The 18,064-nt window shown below is 40.6% G+C and overlaps 1 protein-coding gene across 16 annotated transcripts in view; it reads left to right on the top strand.

The window, feature by feature from the left end:
- The window catches only part of picalma (phosphatidylinositol binding clathrin assembly protein a), a 61,685-nt gene that overhangs the window by 26,663 nt on the left and 16,958 nt on the right, over window positions 1-18,064 (top strand). For 9 of the 16 annotated variants that reach the window (XM_039777186.1, XM_039777183.1, XM_039777182.1 and 6 more), the window contains exons 3-13: window positions 7,147-7,289; window positions 7,565-7,640; window positions 7,757-7,859; window positions 9,411-9,504; window positions 12,363-12,474; window positions 13,339-13,445; window positions 13,553-13,594; window positions 15,281-15,292; window positions 15,464-15,549; window positions 15,841-15,964; window positions 16,648-16,781. In XM_039777186.1, the coding sequence (XP_039633120.1) occupies window positions 7,147-7,289; window positions 7,565-7,640; window positions 7,757-7,859; window positions 9,411-9,504; window positions 12,363-12,474; window positions 13,339-13,445; window positions 13,553-13,594; window positions 15,281-15,292; window positions 15,464-15,549; window positions 15,841-15,964; window positions 16,648-16,781 (1,033 nt within the window). The remainder of the gene's footprint in view (window positions 1-7,146; window positions 7,290-7,564; window positions 7,641-7,756; window positions 7,860-9,410; window positions 9,505-12,362; window positions 12,475-13,338; window positions 13,446-13,552; window positions 13,595-15,280; window positions 15,293-15,463; window positions 15,550-15,840; window positions 15,965-16,647; window positions 16,782-18,064) is intronic. The other 7 variants (XM_039777187.1, XM_039777185.1, XM_039777184.1 and 4 more) reach the window with 1 other exon arrangement.

The raw sequence follows: 18,064 nt of genomic DNA, 5'->3' as shown, positions 1-18,064 counted from the left end.
ATACTGGTTCCGTCAATGACCCTCAAATATTGTGGTGCGCCCTGAAAGGATGTATCTGGACCACCTCGATAGCCTTTGCCTCACATCTTAGTAAGACTCGGCTGGCTAAAATAAATAATCTTGAATCTAAAGTTACTTCTTTAGAGCATCAACAGCAATTCTCTTTCTCTGAAGCCAGGAAACAAATCATCGATATGACAAAAATTGAACTGAATTCTTTGCTCAGACAAAGGGCGGAATTTTTAATCCACAAGACCAGAAGGACATACTACTTTCACGGCCCTAGACCTAGTCACCTTCTGTCGCTCAGGCTCAAGCAAAGTGAGAAATTTGCAAACATAGCAACTATTCGCTCGGGGTCATCACAGACCATTTTGACAGAGCCGAAAGCTATCAATACGGAGTTTTGCCACTTTTACTCTAACCTCTACACTTCTGAGGTTAATTTGGACAGTGACAGATGTAGACACTTTATACGGAAGGCCAATCTTCCAACCTTAAACCAAAAGGAGACAGAAGATCTGCAGAAGCCTGTCTCATTGATAGAACTAAAACAGGCCATTCAGATGATGAAAAAGGGAAAATCACCGGGGTGGGATGGAATACCCCCTGAATTTTATTTGTTTTTCTGGGAGGAGCTGAGTAAATTCATGCTGGATATGATCCACGCAGCTGTGGATAGGGGCTCATTTGACCGGGACACCAACTCTGCTATCCTCACCGTTCTCCCCAAACCGAACAAAGATCCCTCCCTATGTAGCAATTATAGACCACTGTCACTTTTAAATTCAGAAATAAAAATATATGCTAAAGTCCTGGCTTCACGGATTGAGACACTTATGACTAAGTTAGTACATCATGACCAGACTGGGTTTATTAAAACGCGCCACGCAGCTGATAACTTACATAGACTTCTCCATACGATATATTTTTCTAAAGATATTAAGTCCCCATGTGCTATTCTATCATTGGATTCGGAAAAAGCCTTTGATAGACTCGAATGGAACTATCTCTGGCAGGTCTTGGAAGCTTTTGGTCTTGGCTCTGGCTATATTAAGATGGTTAAGGTACTCTACTCTAATCCCTCAGCTATGGTCTTTTCGGGCAATATATTTTCCTCCCCCTTCCCAGTATCAAGAGGCTCCCGCCAAGGCTGCCCTCTATCTCCTCTTCTGTTCGCTCTCTCTCGAGCCTCTTGCGCAGACAATTAGGCGGCACCCCTCTCTCTCGCCCATTTCCTTCTGTAACACTTCACATCACATATCATTGTTTGCGGATGACATTCTGTTATACATAAACAATGCGCCGGTGGGTATTCCAATACTATTGGAGGTGTTTGAGGAGTTCAGCACTCTCTCAGGATATAAGATTAACTGGACAAAATCATCGCTGATGCCCCTTAACTCATCTCTCGACACTTCCTTATTGCCTACACACATACCAGTGGTTGGGAATCTCAAATATTTGGGCGTGGATGTCTTCCCCTCCCTGTTCTCCACCTCTTACAAAAATTTCCAGGGTATTATGAAACGGGTGGAGGTGGACTTGGAGAGGTGGACGCGGCTCCCAAACTCCTTACAAACGCGTGTGTCCATAATCAAGATGGATGTCCTTCCTAGAGTGAACTTTTATTCTAATATGATACCCCTTCCCCCACCTAAAGGTTACTGGGACAAGATGCATAGTATGATATCGAAGTTTATCTGGGGTGGGAGACGTCCACGCGTCAAACTAACCACCCTTCAGCGCAATAAACGGAATGGGGGTCTTGCTGTCCCTAACTTTAAATTTTATTCTTGGTCCTATGTGCTACGCCCGCTTTCCAATTGGCTGGACCCCCAGATACAATCATCATGGAAACCTATAGAACAACACTTGGCCTCCCCTCACCGTCTGCAAGATTTAATACACTCAGGCCTTTCCATTAAACGCTCCAAGCTAAAGCTGGGCCCCATTATGTCGTTCCTTTTGACTGTATGGCATTCAGTGGAGAGGGTGACCGGCTCTGTGCTGAAGTGGCATACACAAAGCACTATTTTTCATAACTATTCTCTACTCACTGGCGGGGTGCCTTTTTTCTTTCAGGGAGTGGAGTGGGAGAGGGGTTAACGTTTTGTCTGATGTCTGTGATGATGGGTGTCTGAGGTTGTTTACTGATCTGCGAGCTACCTATGATATACCAGGTACATCTTTTTTCCTCTATTTGCGCCTAAGATCTGCGATGCGAGCGTACGGCGTGCCCTGGGGTACCCCCCTCCCCACTCACAAGCTACACACGTTGCTAGATGCAGGAGTAAGATCGAGAGGCCTGATTTCTGCTCTATACTCTTTTTTTACTAACATCCTCTTGTGGACCTCTGGCAGTTCACCAAGTGTGGTCCAGTGACCTTGATCTACCCAGTGGCGACATATGCTGGTTGACTGTCTGGAACAATCTAGACGAAACATCAAAGAACCTTAATCACAAACTTATACACTTCAAACTCATACATAGAATGTATCTAACGCCAAGAAAAAGATACTTCATGAAGCTAGTACATTCGCCTGTTTGTGATCTATGCTCTCTGGGTCGTGTGGGATCATTCTTGCATATGTACTGGGAGTGTCCTGATGTGGCGTCCTTTTGGAGATTAGTATCTTCCACTTTATCAGACCTATTGGAGGTAGACATACCATGTTCTCCTAAAATACTGCTTCTAAATGATACCTCATCATTGAACCTGCCCTCCACTCGGATCCGCATTTTATTAGCAGGGTTGACTGCAGCTAAAAGAATGCTGGCCTTGCGCTGGAAGCCCCCCCACGCACTCACACGCACCCAGTGGTCACAATCATTTTTGAGCATACTCTACATGGAGCTGTCTGTAGCAAGAATGCATGGAGCTAGCCAGAAAACAATCCAAACCTGGACCTCTGCGGTGGCAGCGGTTAAAAATCTACTAAACTGAGCTGAGGAATATGCCTTTATTTGTAATTGCTTGTTTATCTCTGTGCGCTCACTTTGGCCTATAGGACACTGATATGACCTATGTATTATGTGCTGTATCACTATGTGTACTGTGTGCAATATAGAAGATCATGTTGGGATATTGAGGGAGGGGGGATGTCGCTATTCTGGGGTTTTCTGGAGGGATGGGTAGAGGGAAGTGGATGCTACTTATTGGTTCACTGTCCTTGAACTGTACCATGCCCTTCTCTTTTGAAAATAAAAAAATAATTGATCACAAAAAGAAATGTCGATTTAATGACAAAGCGTGTAAAGGCAAATAATAGAACAGCTAGAACAGTCTGTTGAGTTCAGAAAATTATATCACTTTACTCTAATGCAGTCTTTAAAACCAGGAAAAATCCACACTTAATGTATTACGATTTTACTATATCCAAAATCTAAGACGATATCTTGTCTCATATCACGATATCGATATAATATCGATATATTGCCCAGCCCTACTTAATGCAGAGATATTTTAAGTTTACTATAACTTGTTTGTCTGATGAGCAAGAGCTGCAAGTTGTTATGATTTGTCTTACATACAAAACAAACTTCAGGAACAACCAGTGGAGAAAGTTGGTGGTGTGTTTGTACTGCCCACAGCCATTTCAGTTCTGCTGAAAAGGCCTTTGTTGTCACATGGGTGGCCTATTGTGTATGTAAAAAGCAAAAAGCCTTTTGTGTGGCTTTCAACAAACCCTGAGGAGGATTCATAGACCACCAATTTAAACAGCCCTCAATGGGTTACACAGCTGCCTCATACACAACAGTTAACATTAACTATTAACTTAAAGAAGCTATTTCTATCGTTTCATGGATGTGGCTCTTTAGAGTGAGACGGTTGGAAAGATTTCTGCCTAAGTAGTGACAGTTGTCAGCTGGCCGCGGACTACAGCTGGAAATTAGTCGTAGAGGCTAAAGCTGCTCCTTTTTAATTTATAGTAATACCACAGCCAATAAAACACAATTAGAAACATGCAATGGGGATTTAGAGTGGAACTTGTAAGTGTTGCTCTTATTTTTACATCTTGTGGAATCGTTAGGGGAGGAGAAGATCATTAATCTCCCTTCAAATCCTAAATTCACAGTGTTTCCTTTAGGATTTATTTTAGCAGTGGGGAAATTTGAATATCAGGACGATGAGCTGACTGACAAGTTGAACATTGTCCAATTAGAACGGACCCACCGCAGTGACGTTTTTGGTGGAGCTGTTCGTTTAGTAGTCGACTCGGAACGTTTTGACAATAAACTACATCAACACAGCACAGTATGTGGAGTTAAACTGGACGTCCCAATAAGCCAATGCGCATTATGTCGGCAGGATAATTTAAAAGGCAACTGCGACTACATTGTTTGTCAGCCCTATTTCTGATACCGTGGTGGCAGAAATTTTGCCATGGCGGGCCGCCACTACAAAAGCAACAGAGAAAACATTGATTCACATAAATCTTTATTTGCATTGTCTGCCAAGCCTCTTTTTGGTCATCTGATGGGGATGGATATTGTATAACTGGGATCATTCACATGTTAGATGATTTCTAGAAGAGGACAAAAGGCTGTCAAACAATTCAATTTTTTTAATTGCGATTAATCGCTGAATTTCTATAGTTAATCGCGATTAAAATCATATTAACAGTGGAAAGCAATTCTTACCAGTGTATATTGATTGCGAATCAAATGAATGCAAGGAAAGTTACTTTATGAACTTGACTTTAAGATTTGTATTTGTTTATTTATTTACTGTAAACAAAAGAAAAATGTGTGAATCTGTCATTATTGCACAATTCCTCCAACTACCTAACTAAAAAAACTAAAAATCCCTATCCTTACCAGAGTCAATATAGTGTGCAGTAACTCCTAAATAATTTTGATTACAGTGATCACCGGTTCATGAGACAGCGTTTGCACTTTGCAGCAGTTCCAGTTGGGCTGCTTTCTCCGTGTCCTACAGGCTGGCCCCCTCGATGGCAAGGTATAAGACGGGTCGGAACATGCCAACCATAGTACTTCTTTAAGACCCGAGTCTTCTACGATGTGGACAGGTCTGCAGTTAGTTGCCACCCATTTCGCAAGAGCTATAGTAATTTTTTGGGATTTGGTTTCATCAACAGGTCGGCGAGTAGCACTCTCCAAAATAGTGCTTTGCTTGAGTCCACTGCATCAACCTGAGTCACGTTAATTAGCTCATAGGTGGTAGCTCAAGCTTGACGTACTACGGTGATATTTTAATTTGGCTTTACACAATGTGCATATGGCTTTCGACTTGTCTAATGAGCTGCCCAGGAGTTTTGGAAAATAAAAAGCACCATTCAGAATTGTCTTTCTCCATCATGCCTGCAGCAGTAGGTTGTGTTCGGAGGAAGTATGACAGCTTGATGATAAGTAAAGGTGCGGCAAAGGGTCAAAATAGTAGCCTGTTAGGCACGACGTGAAGCTGAGTGAAGTGTAAAATAAATGAAATGAATGGCAGCATGCGATTATTAAAAATTAACGCGTTATGCTCGGCCCTTAATCGCATCGCGATTAACACATTAATGCTGACAGCCCTAGACAAAATAAATACATAATATCTGATTATAACTGACCTGTCCTGGGACTGTAGAAAGCAGGTAATGTCGTTCAGGAACTGTCAGGGTTTACTGCTCAGGACGTTTTTGATTCATCACATGAGTTTAGCTTCATTGCAGAAGAATGTCTCTTGTTTCTGTTTATTTGCAACAGTATATGGGCACAGGCCCACGGTGTTTCCCACAGAATTAGATGCTATTTGTGGTGGTATCTGACAACCTTGACCACCCAGCTGTGTTCTATAGTTTAAATTATAGCTATCCTTACTAGCTAGGCTCCTTACATGCTTGCTAATAACTTAATTGAATTAGGGCTGGGCGATATGGCCTAAAAACAAAATCTCTGATATTTTTCACACACTCAGATCTGTACAGAGCACCAAAACAAAAACCCGGACACATCACCGACACTAAAAGGGGTTCCGTGCCAAGTGAACCCAAGTTAAAGTGAAAATCAATTTTAATTTTTAAACATCGTCCTAAACCAAATTTAAAATTAATTCATGATGCCCAGCTCTAATTTTAAAAAGTTGGGTCTCTGAGATTATCAATGCTGTGTTAAGAACATAGATAGACTAACTTATCAGAGCCAAATTGAATGCATCAGTTTGGGTGTTGGGTTTATGTGTTCATGATCCTAACCATTTGTGAACTTCAAATTGATTCTTCTTGGGAATAGCCAACAACAGTCCTTCCTCCCGTGCATGATCATTTTTTGATTCAGAGTGTGCACGGAGAGGACGGGCAGTTCACAGACGGGTCTGTTGCCAATGTGTTGGTGCGAGAGCGGGGCAAGGAGCGGTTGAGCGTATCAATGCTCTGCATGCAGCTCTCCTTTTTGAAATAAGATTTTACCCATTTTAAATGGTAAAAAAGAAATAGAAAATCAATATGTGACAGTCAATGGTAATATTTTGGCGGGCCACTACAAATATATCAATGTATTGGAAACACTGTGGCTTCATAGCTTATCATCCAGTTCAAGATGTGCAGTTAAGAATGGGCACACAGCAAGGAGAGGCAGGGCTCTGTGTGCGTGAATATATATTGCTGGCTGTATGATAATGCATGTGTTTTGAATTTGGTGCATTTTGTAAATACGAGTAGCCTGTGTAAATCCTGACGAACTTCCGGCAAATTTTAGATTTCCTCTGCAAGTCAGTCTGGCAAAGAGCCCATTCAAACCCATTTCCAATGTCCCCAAAATCGAGGCACCAATCACAACCGTTGAGCCGGTCTTTACGCGACGACGATAGCGCAGCGACGGCGAGCAGCTTTTTTTTTTACTTTTACATTCAACATGTGCAACACACAGAGAGAGGAAGCGGACACACACACAAACAAACGAAGCTCCAAGCAGCAAAGGGAGTTCCGAAAAGGGATGTTTTTTAAACGGGCACTGCACTAGATCTATCAACTGTTGTCAGCATGGTGTTATGAAAGAAAACCGATAAAAGACAATGAGTACACTACATGGATAAAATCTCAGCTTTCACTGAGCAGCAAATGTGTGCGCTTCCTCTAAGGTGCTGTGCATTGATTGCCTCAAAACTCCCATTTTCCTTTTCTCTCTTTCTCCTCCCTCAGACTTGATTCAGTGCACAAATGAGATGAACGTGAACATCCCTCAGCTGGCTGACACACTGTTTGAGAGGACCGCCAACACCAGCTGGGTGGTTGTGTTCAAGTCGCTCACCACCACACACCATCTGATGGTCTACGGCAATGAGGTCAGCACTTAACTGTTCTCCACCTTTGCTTGGATGGAAATATATAAGGATTTTTGTTAAATAACTTATCTGATAAAGATTTCACAAGTTGACAACATACAGTATGTTGGCATGGGGTATGATATTGTTCTCTCATAGTAGTGCACTAAAAGTTACATGCCCAAAAGTAAAGCTGTTCATTGCACAACAGTTAGCTGTTTCAAAAGCCTCATTTTTGGTAAACTCCCCTTTTGCAAGAATACGGAGTTCCTCATATTATATTTGTTTTTTTGCAGAGATTTATACAGTATCTGGCTTCAAGGAACACACTATTCAACCTTAGCAATTTTTTGGACAAAAGTGGCCTACAAGGTATATTACCAACACTGTACACATTCTGCAGCAATAAGCCTTTGAATACTCAGCCAATATTTGTCTGTGCTGTGACATGCATCATGACCCCCTCACTTCTTTTCTTTGTAATGTAGGCTATGATATGTCAACGTTCATAAGGAGGTATAGCCGCTACCTGAATGAGAAGGCTGTGTCCTACAGACAAGTTGCTTTTGACTTCACTAAAGTGAAAAGAGGGTAAGGATTTTTCACTTCTTAGCTTTCACTGTGACTTACTGGGGGTGGTGGGCTTGACTTGTATCTGAGCCACAGAGCTTGATGTTAATGTTCTTGTTCCAGAAACTTGACACCCCAGGGAAGGGCATCCTTTAGAATGAAGGCTGGTAACACTGAAAGTTAACATTGCAATACTTGTATTTCCTGCCAAATATATTGTGACAGTTTTGAGTTGCATAAGCTCATCAGATATATGCCGCTTTTTATCAATACCGCTCCATTATTCAGAAAATATTTTGCTTCACATCATCATTTTTAAGCCAAAATACTCCCGTATATAAACACATTGAACAGGGCCATATGATTCATACTGCACTTCTACTAGCCCTGAGTTAAATGTCCATTGCAACACCTGACTAATGTTTACATTCTAGAATGATGGTGACTACTCTTTAACAGCAAGCATTCCATTTGATAGATTTGGTAGTTTATAGCAAAATGTTTAAGCTGTTGTAACCGTTTCATGTATATATCTGGAGAATGTTAAAACCATTAGCGCCATGCTCCATAAATATATAGCAAGCGTAAGGGTTCATACGTTTTGAAAAAACCTGGAAAAGTTATGGAATTTGAAAAATGCAAATTCCAGGCCTGGAAAGGTTTTGGAAACATAAAAAGTCCCAGAAAGTTTTGGAAAAGTCATGAAATTTTTTTTTAACACAGCATAATAATATGTCATTAATAAATGTATTTTCACGTCGTCTTAACCTCAACATTCTATTTAGGGAGCGATATTATGAATCCCACTGTGAACCACATAAATTGTCATTCATTTAATAGTTAAACCTCTGAGGGTAAACTTTAACACAGATTTGTATTTGTTTTGTATAATGTCGACTGACATTTTCAGGAACACATAGTCATGGAAAGTTGCCGAAATGTCATGGAAAAAGTCATGGAAAAGTATTGGTTAAAATGCGTATGAACCCTGAAGCGTGCTGATGACGTGGTGAAGAAGTCGTGACGAGGAAGTAGTGTGATTGGACAACAAAAACGTGACACAAATTCCATTAGCCCTGTTTCACCCTAGTAACTTTCAGCCCCGTGTTTAGTCTATTTTCTGGGGATAACCCCGCAAACTCAGGGCTAACCCTGCTCCGGACCATGGCCAGCAAGCCCTAGGTCAAAGAGGTTAGCCCTCTTAGAATGTGTCAGGATTGTGCCAGTGTGAATGCTTTCTTAGCCTAGGGCTAAGTGTAGTGTGAAAAGCCCAATAGTGTACCTTATTTGACTGATTTATTATGCATCTATTGCAGTGTAACTATAGTTATTACTCTACTCCTTCCTGTGGGACAGGTGCAGATTTGTACTTTTCATTATCAAACATCACTCTACACTGCAAGGAGAGATAGCTTCACTGATACTGTACATATGTTTTTGTGTTGAGTCAATGACTTAGAGATCATAAGGATCAGCCATGTTCATTTACAGCACAAAATCCTCAAATACAACCATCAAGACTAGCCCATTTGTATCGGTGGTGTAGCATTCTCTTTCCTTTTCTTTCCACAGGGCTGATGGAGTGATGAGAACCGTGAACACAGAGAAACTCCTCAAGACCATCCCTATCATCCAAAATCAGATGGATGTGTTACTTGATTTCAATGTGAGTGCTCAGTATTTTTTTATTTTTTTTATTCTTTATTTTATAAAGGACAACACCCATTAATTAACATTTCTGTAAATGTGCCAGTGTTAGCCAGCCAGCTAATTTTCAACTGTAGTCCTTTGGCCAGATGATTTTAGACCAGAGCAACAGGAAACGGCAAGACATTATTACCGGTTAAACTGTACAGACAGAAGTCAACAAGACACATACAGACAGCTAGAGCATTTGCATTACTTTTTTCACTTGTTTTTTGAAAGTCAATTTGAATACGAGGATGGTACTGGCTGCACGGTTTGGCTAAAATCTATAAAAATCTTTAACTGACACTTGAAATTAGCATTTTTGTGACCTAGTGGGTATTCAAAATGGTTGCCTCCCACAAACTTCTTATTTTTTATTGGTGCAAAGGGCAGGACACAAAACAGAGGTGTTGACATACAAAACATAGGAATAGTCAGAAATGGGAATGTAGACGAAATGAGACGGAACAAAGCCCAACAACATTATTATTATTATGAATATGCAAATCAGTCGTTGTTACTAAGGGTGGTTATGTAGGGCACACGTTATATGTAAAGAAGAAACCGAGGGAGGGCACACTGAGCAAATAATAAAACAAAATGCATAATAATAATAATAATAATTATAATAATAATAATAATAATAATAATAATAATGAGGTGCAAACTTGTTTTTTAATATTGTTTATATAATAATCATAATAATAATGCCATGAAAGATATTAATGTGATTGTGTAGGTTTACATGTACAATTACATTTCATTTGTCAAATGGAAGTTAATCCCACAAGGAAGAGTGCAGAAAGATATTGGGTAGCAGCTAGTGGTTGGGCTTTGGGTGGAGGCCTTAACGATGGGTGGACGGTGGATGGTTGTTGATTATATGTGACTGTGAATGAGTGAGTAATTAGTGAGTGAATATTGAACTGTATATGTTTAATGCCGAAAGGGTAATTTGGGGTTCTTTCAAATCTGTTTTCCTATGTTTGTGTGTGTAAGTGACGGATAGGAAGATCAATTTTTTAAATTGGTCAAGTGTTAAGCGAGAGCACTGTAACTTGCAGCCGCAGCCCGGGCTGCAATGTAACCCTATGGGGCAAATGTGCATCTTCAATTTGGTCCACTAAAAGTTCTGTTTTTGCCGCTGACAGACTCAGATTAATATTCTAAGTGTCTGACAGCATTATGGAAAGAATCCCTACAGAGATAGACTTTTTAAAACAAAAAAACTCTTTAAGACCTTTCTGTTTAACCAGAAACGGCTCATAGGTCACTAGCGCTAAACCCACCAGACTCCATTTAAAGGGGTGATAGAATGATTATATAGGGTATTTCACACTGATCCACTCCTGTTTCCTGGGCTGAAAATGGCCCGAGTGCTATTTTATGGGTCCTAATAAAGCCCTGTGAATTGGCCTTAGAATGAACGACATGTTTTCTGCCTTATATGGTATGCTCATGAATATTTAGATGAGCTGCACGCTGATTGGTTGGTTGCACACACACATACACACACACACACACACACACAGACACACCCACAGGCACATGTAGACAGTGCTGATCATGCACACACAGACACAGACCGCACGCACACACACACAAGCACACACAGACAGTGCTACACACACACAATCCCTTTTTTTCTCAGACACGCCCAGCCGCCGCTGGCTTCAACTAATGTTACTATACAAAGCACTAGATACGGAGTTTCGTTAGTTTATCCATCCTCCAGTGTGTCGCACACACACACCTATGCTTTCGACACTGTGTTCCCCGAGGATCCATTTTGGAAAAAATAAAGTTAACGTACCGTGAACCGCTGCCGGCAGGCAGCTCCTGCGCACCACCCATTGCGAGTCCACTGCGCCACTGCATTAAATCCACATGTCCCGCTCCATTGTCCGATGTCTACTAAAGATAGAGACTAGAGCCAAATGAGGAGGAGCCACCGAGTTGACATCAACTCGGTGGCTCGTTTCAAATTGTGAGATTTGCAGAGGAAAGAGGTGTCAATGGGATTTTGAGGTTCTATGTATGTCCTATTTACCCACCAAACTGTTGTTATTCATCTTTGACAAGGTAAAATCGTTTTTGTATTCTATCACCCCAATACTTTTAGCGTGTATAGAGCCAACATATTTTCACATGTAAATCGGTAAACTATGTGTTTATTTCAACTTGTGATGGTTGGGTAAGTGGAAAGACAACCCAAAAAAGCTTTTTATAGTTTTATTTTGTTTCTGTCGACTTTGATTGAAGTGTATTTTACGATGCTAAAATTATTGTTTATTTACATGGAGTCTGGTGGCTTTAGTGAATGTGATTTTGCAGATTTTTTTATATTTTAAAAAAAGGATCTTACTCTTTAACAGAAAGGTCGACCTCCTCAGAAATCCTTTCCATAATGTTGTCAGACACTGAGAATATTAATCTGAGTCTGTCAGTGGCAAAATTAGCACTTTTGTGAAGGTAAATACAAGCTGGACATTTGCCCCATTAACTTGCATTGGAGCTTGTTTCGCCGCTGCCGACTGCAGAGATCTCGCTTAATACTGGCTCGCTTAAAACATTGTCAAAGATTGTTGTTCCTAGAGCTGGGCAATATATCGATATAATGATATGAGACTAGATATCGTCTTACATCGAGGTATTTGGTCAAAAATATCGTGATATTTGATTTTCTCCATATCGCCCAGCCCTAGTTGTTCCCATCAGTCACTTAGACACAAAAATAAAAATAGGGTCCAGGTTGAAAAAAACCGAAGTTACCCTTTAATAGAGTGTCTTATATTTTTAAACTGATTGTGCTCAACAGCTTCACCTCTCTTCCAGGTCAATGCCAATGAACTGACAAATGGTGTGATCAACGCAGCCTTCATGCTTCTGTTCAAAGATGCCATCCGACTGTTTGCAGCATACAATGAGGGCATTATCAACCTCCTGGGTAAAAACAAGCATTTGGGTTGGCGTGCCCTTGCAAATTGAATATTTGGACTGTGGGCTTTTCCTTACTGTCCTGTGCTGTATGCTTGAAGGGATCACTGCAGATGATGAGGGACTGTGGCCATGGGGCAAAAGTCTAAATGAATTACTGCAGACGTTCTTGCAAGTATTTAATTCTTTGCATTGAGCTTTGAAAGCAAGGATGTGCTTATTGAATGTTCGCTAGCAGTCCCACAAAGTTCTTGTGCGTCTTTAATGAAAAGAAAAATGATGGACTGATATACTGATGGCTTCCTGGAACTGCAGACCTCTAACAAACTTATTCCTAAGAAAGTTTAGGGGGCTGTTGCAAATTATTTCCCAGCATACCTCATGAATTCTTTTCTGATCCTAAAAGCAAGCTTTCCTTTCTCCTGTTTTAGCATGATGAGCATGCACTGCTCAGCTTCTACCAAGGCTTTGTAGTTTATAGAAACTGTAGTTGTACAATAGTCCCCAATTCTCATGATCATACAGTGGGACTTTAATATTTACTTTGCAGATCTCACAACATATTAGTATGTACAGTGATTTTATTGTTTTCTTTTTCCTTTGTCCTGAGTACCAAGATGGATTTTACCAGCATACATCAATGTCTGCGGAGACACATTAACTTGAGAGAGATCTATCTGTCTGTCTGTCTGTCTGTCTGTCTGTCTGTCTGTCTGTCTGTCTGTCTGTCTGTCTGTCTGTCTGTCTGTCTGTCTGTCTGTCTATCCTATGAAGATACTGTACCAATTAAATTTTGTTTTGAATATATAAACTAAAAACGTCCAAGTAACAGAAATACGAGAAATGATTAGCTTTTTTCTTGTTCTGTTAACAGAGAAATACTTTGACATGAAGAAAGTCCAGTGCAAAGAAGGACTTGACATCTACAAGAAATTCCTTACACGAATGACTAGAATCTCAGAGTTCCTCAAAGTTGCAGAGGTAAGTTAGGACCGCAGATCAGACCAGTGACGGATTACAAAGGGGCCTGGGGTCATATAGATTGGTTTGCTATCCTAAAGCTGATGGCCTTTGTTCTTTTCCTGCAGCAAGTCGGAATCGATCGAGGAGACATCCCCGATCTGTCGCAGGTAAGCCGAGATACAAAATCTAAAGATAACCATTTGGGATCTTTGCAACAACTTGAAATAACCTGGCTTAACTTTACACCCCTCACCTCTATACTGGCTTTGCTTAACTAAAAAGAGGAGAATAGCCTAATGGGGGAATTATTTAATAACAAACAATATTTGTATAATGTTTAAATATTGCTAGAATATACGATGTGACCTGCATGTATTTGCCATGAAACGGCACATGAATGGGTTTTTCCGTGGCAGATCATCATTGGCTGACTTACAGAATACCGTCAATGTGCAGTAGTACCTGCTTAGTCTCATTTGAGTAAGAAGTAAATATAGCTGCTGCAAGTCCCCTATCTAATGTGCTAGTATTAGTGAAATACTCTAGATATTACCATTGCTATTTTAAAGGTCAGTGTACCAAAAACAGTTTTTTTTTAATTTATTTTTGTTGCATTATTGCAATAACTCGGGTTAACTTAGTAAGATGTAAACCGTTGTACTTTTAAGAATATACCATTTAATGCAGCATTTAATTTTCGGTTTTAAGTATATTGACACACCGTAGTATTTGCTAGCTTTCAGTACATATCCTTTTTGTTTAACCAGAAACAGCTGCAAAATGGCCAGACTCAACAGACTCCATTCAAGTAAACTATACTTTTAGCATGTATAGAGCCAGTTATCTACACATGTAAAAGGGTAAGTTAAATGTAAATGGAATGTATTTATTTATATAGCGCTTTTCTAGTCTTAACAACTACTCTGAGCACTTTGCAATTGGGGGTCGAGTGTCTTGCCCAAGGACACTTGGGCCAGGGATCGAACCACCAACCTTCCGCTCTTACCACCTGAGCCACAGCCGCCCCTGGTTAAGGGTTTTATTTCAACCAAACCAGAGTGGTAAGGTGGAAAGGCGAACCTTTGTCGACGTGTGTTTTACAATGATAAAATTACAGTTTATTGAAATGGAGTCTGGTGGGTTTGGTGATAGCGATTTCAAGGAAGTTTAGCTTTAAACAAAAAGGACTTTAGTCTTTAACAAAAAGGCTTATCTTCTGTAGGGAGTCTGGTCGTGTGTTTGTATTTCACTCTCACATAGATCATACATTAGAAGCGCGTGATGACGAATGAAAAACGCCGCCTACAGTCTTTGTCTGTGTGCCAAAGTTTAGTTTTTCTATCTGCTTTATTTTACCGTTTCATGTTCGCTTAAACGAGTCATCATTCAGTCAACATTGCCATTATTTTGCTGCTTCATAAAAAAGCTTTTTATTTAACAACGGGAGACTTTTGTTTTGAAGCCTTCCCAGGCTGCTAACCCCTGCAGCTTCTGGCCTAACGCGTTTAAAAATAACTGCTGTGCATGCTAGGCAGGCAATGCATGTGCCCTCTATTGCAGCAAACACCTTCCAACTCACACTCACTCCTGACCTCGTACAGCAAATAAAGGTGTGTATCAAGGGTTCAGTGTGTGTCATATGATAGGACCATCTTATATAGACCAGTGACCTGCGAAATGGTACATTATGTACAAATACACTTATTCAGAGGTTCTGTTCATTATGTATTAGATAGAACTGTAGCAGAATATCCAGAATTGGAGAGCTTTCTCCAAAAAGTTTTCTTAATATCTTGACTGTTGCCACCTTTATTTTCTGCATTTTTCCCTTCCTTCTATCTCTCCATTTTCAGTTTACAGTTTGTGTAAGTATCTAAACCTTTTCTCTCTCTGTATTTGGGAGTACTGTATCTCTGTTTGTGGACTCTTGGCAATAACTCTGCATGCTTCAGTGTTTTAGTTTTTTATTGAGATGGCATCTTGTATTAGGCTACCTCAGTCTTTGAAACTTATTGTGTCAATGACATTCACACTAGGCCCCCAGCAGCCTGCTTGATGCCCTGGAGCAGCACTTGGCCTCTTTAGAAGGAAAGAAAGTCAAAGACTCAACAGCAGCCAGCAGGTAGGTCTGCTTCACTTGATCTGGCTCGCTGCCATCCAGGCTCAGAGCAGAGGCTCATGTTTGCTTCAGCAACTTGATAGTATTGGACTGATTTTGAAGTTGTTTTTTTTCCAGCATGCAAGATGGTAAGCTGTACTTTTCTCAGAGTTACAATCTAGTTACTAACTATTCATTTATGTCACAATTTCACAGAGAGGTGAAGCAAGAAGCTAAAATGTATATGTGCAAGTTTCATAGCCCTGAAATGATTCTTGGTTTGTCACAGTTTTCTGTGTCTGTCCCTCGATTCAGGGCTAGCACCCTCTCCAATGCAGTCTCCTCCCTGGCCAACACCGGCATATCTTTCACCAAAGTGGACGAGAGGGAAAAACAGGCCGCCCTGGAGGAAGAGCAGACTCTCCTAAAAACACTAAAAGTACATTTTCCTCACTCACTCATATTTCTTTCAGCTTGGTCTTGGTCTGCAGGCATTTTGCTATACCTTGAAGTTTAATGAAGTCATGTCATTACAACTCCCTCTAAGTGATTATATCAAATGAATAGCCAAACAACTGTTACAGATTTTAAGTAGTGGGATGTGTTTTAGTGGTCTCTTTCCAGGTTTCTTGACTATCTCTACTGTGAACTGCCAAATGCCAAATACTTAAAAATATTTGGAAAATATTCTGAATAGTATCATACTGAGTAGTTGGATACAGATTAGCCTCCGTGTTGCTAAAGTCGTTATTACATATGAACTTTGGACTATGTCATTAGACATCTGGGTCTGGAGATTCCTTTTCACAGATTCTTCCACAGAAGATGGTTTTCTTCTGGTTTTGCACACATCCTCAGCATGCCGCCTTGCTTGCTGTGAATTTTCCCATACTCTGCACAATCAGAGATTACACAGAGTTTGTACTAGGGTAGTTTGTATCAACGGACGTTTATTTCCAGGATAGTTGCCTGACATCACGCTCCGAATGTCCCTCGCCTTCCGCTCTCTGTGTGTTGCCATTTTCAAAATCCTTTGGCTTCAGGAAACAACAACAAATTTCAAATAATTTCCAGTTTGCAGTGGATGTGTGAAAGTGGCTTACACTATCATAATTACTGTAGGAGCAGCGTCTGAAAGAGCTCCAAAAGAATCCTACTGCAGCAACCACAGACTCATCCCCTGACTCCACGATGGGCGGGACCATAAACTCAGCTCCTGCCATTGACCTCTTCTCCACCCCCAGCTCCACCAACAGGTGAGGCACAGGACTTCTCTAACTAGGTTTGTCATTCGCATAGCTGGAGAACCGTTGGCAGGTATATTGATAGTGACCCAAAGACATGTTGTGTTTGATTTGTTGAGATTTGGCCAAATGGTGGTGCTATAGCAACATACTTTACATACATGTTTTGGCCTGTGACTTTTGAACTGCAAGTCTCAGAAACAAAAAAAATGTTTTCCTGGATTATGTGGGTCCAGATGAATCTATCCATACTAGCCACGCCCATTTGTGTCTAGATACATTTTTCTGCCATGTTGAATTGTGTCCAAATCCTTTAATTTCTTTTCAGTATTCCTACAAATTTTGAGCAATCATCACCAAATTTGGTACAGGACATCTCTTGAACAAGCCGCAAAAGTTACTTCTTTGGATTTTTTATGTTCCATACCTCAAAGTGTTAAAAATTGTCCTGAATGCTTAGGGCTATTGCAACCACATTTGTTCGACATGTGTAGATATGATGTCTGAGTGACCATGTCATATTTGGTGTAATTTGCCCATCACCTTATAAACTATAAAGGAAGGAATCTGTCTGTGTATGTATGCATGTACATATGACTGTCCTTCGTATATAAGAAGCATTCATCCTATCAACTTCACACTCGGCAGGTGTATTGCTGAGGACCCAAGGGAGTGCAGTGTCAAGTGTGAAGTCAGAAGAGAGTTTCTCGAACACTGCTAGCAACGCTTTCGGGGGCCAAGCAATCAGCCCTTTCTGAGAGTGCACCCCCCGAATTGCCACTGCACTAGTATAATCTTAGACCACACTCTTTTGCAGATGTTTCAAAACTGGGGAATAAAAGCTGAAAAGGAGATCTGATAATTATGTAAATGACAGTCTAACTTAACCTTAATTCTACTTCTCTCTTCTATTTCTTCACCTTAGTGTTTAATAAACACACACGTCACTCTTGTCAATTACTGCAGAGAGAGGGGAGTGCGTGCATGTGCACGCTAGCTGCTATGTACAGTGTGCTAACCTCGTCAATCCAGCTGTATTCGAACGTTAACTTACAGCCTTACTAGCTAGGCTCCTACATGCTTGTGAATAACTTACAATACACAAACTAAATCACTAAATCAAATGTGTTTGCGAAAGGGGGGGGGGGGATCAGCGAATCAATGTGCTGCGCGCAGCTCTACAATAGAATTAGATTTTACCCCTTTTTAATAGTAAAACTAAAATTGAAAATCAATCTGTGGCAGTCATTGTTGATATTTTGGCGGGCCACCACAAATATATCAATGTATGGCAA

This window comes from Perca fluviatilis, chromosome 16, assembly GCF_010015445.1.
Source record: "Perca fluviatilis chromosome 16, GENO_Pfluv_1.0, whole genome shotgun sequence".
Classification (NCBI taxonomy): domain Eukaryota; kingdom Metazoa; phylum Chordata; class Actinopteri; order Perciformes; family Percidae; genus Perca; species Perca fluviatilis.
Note: the sequence above shows the minus strand (reverse complement) of the source record. Positions and strands in the feature narration are given on the sequence as shown.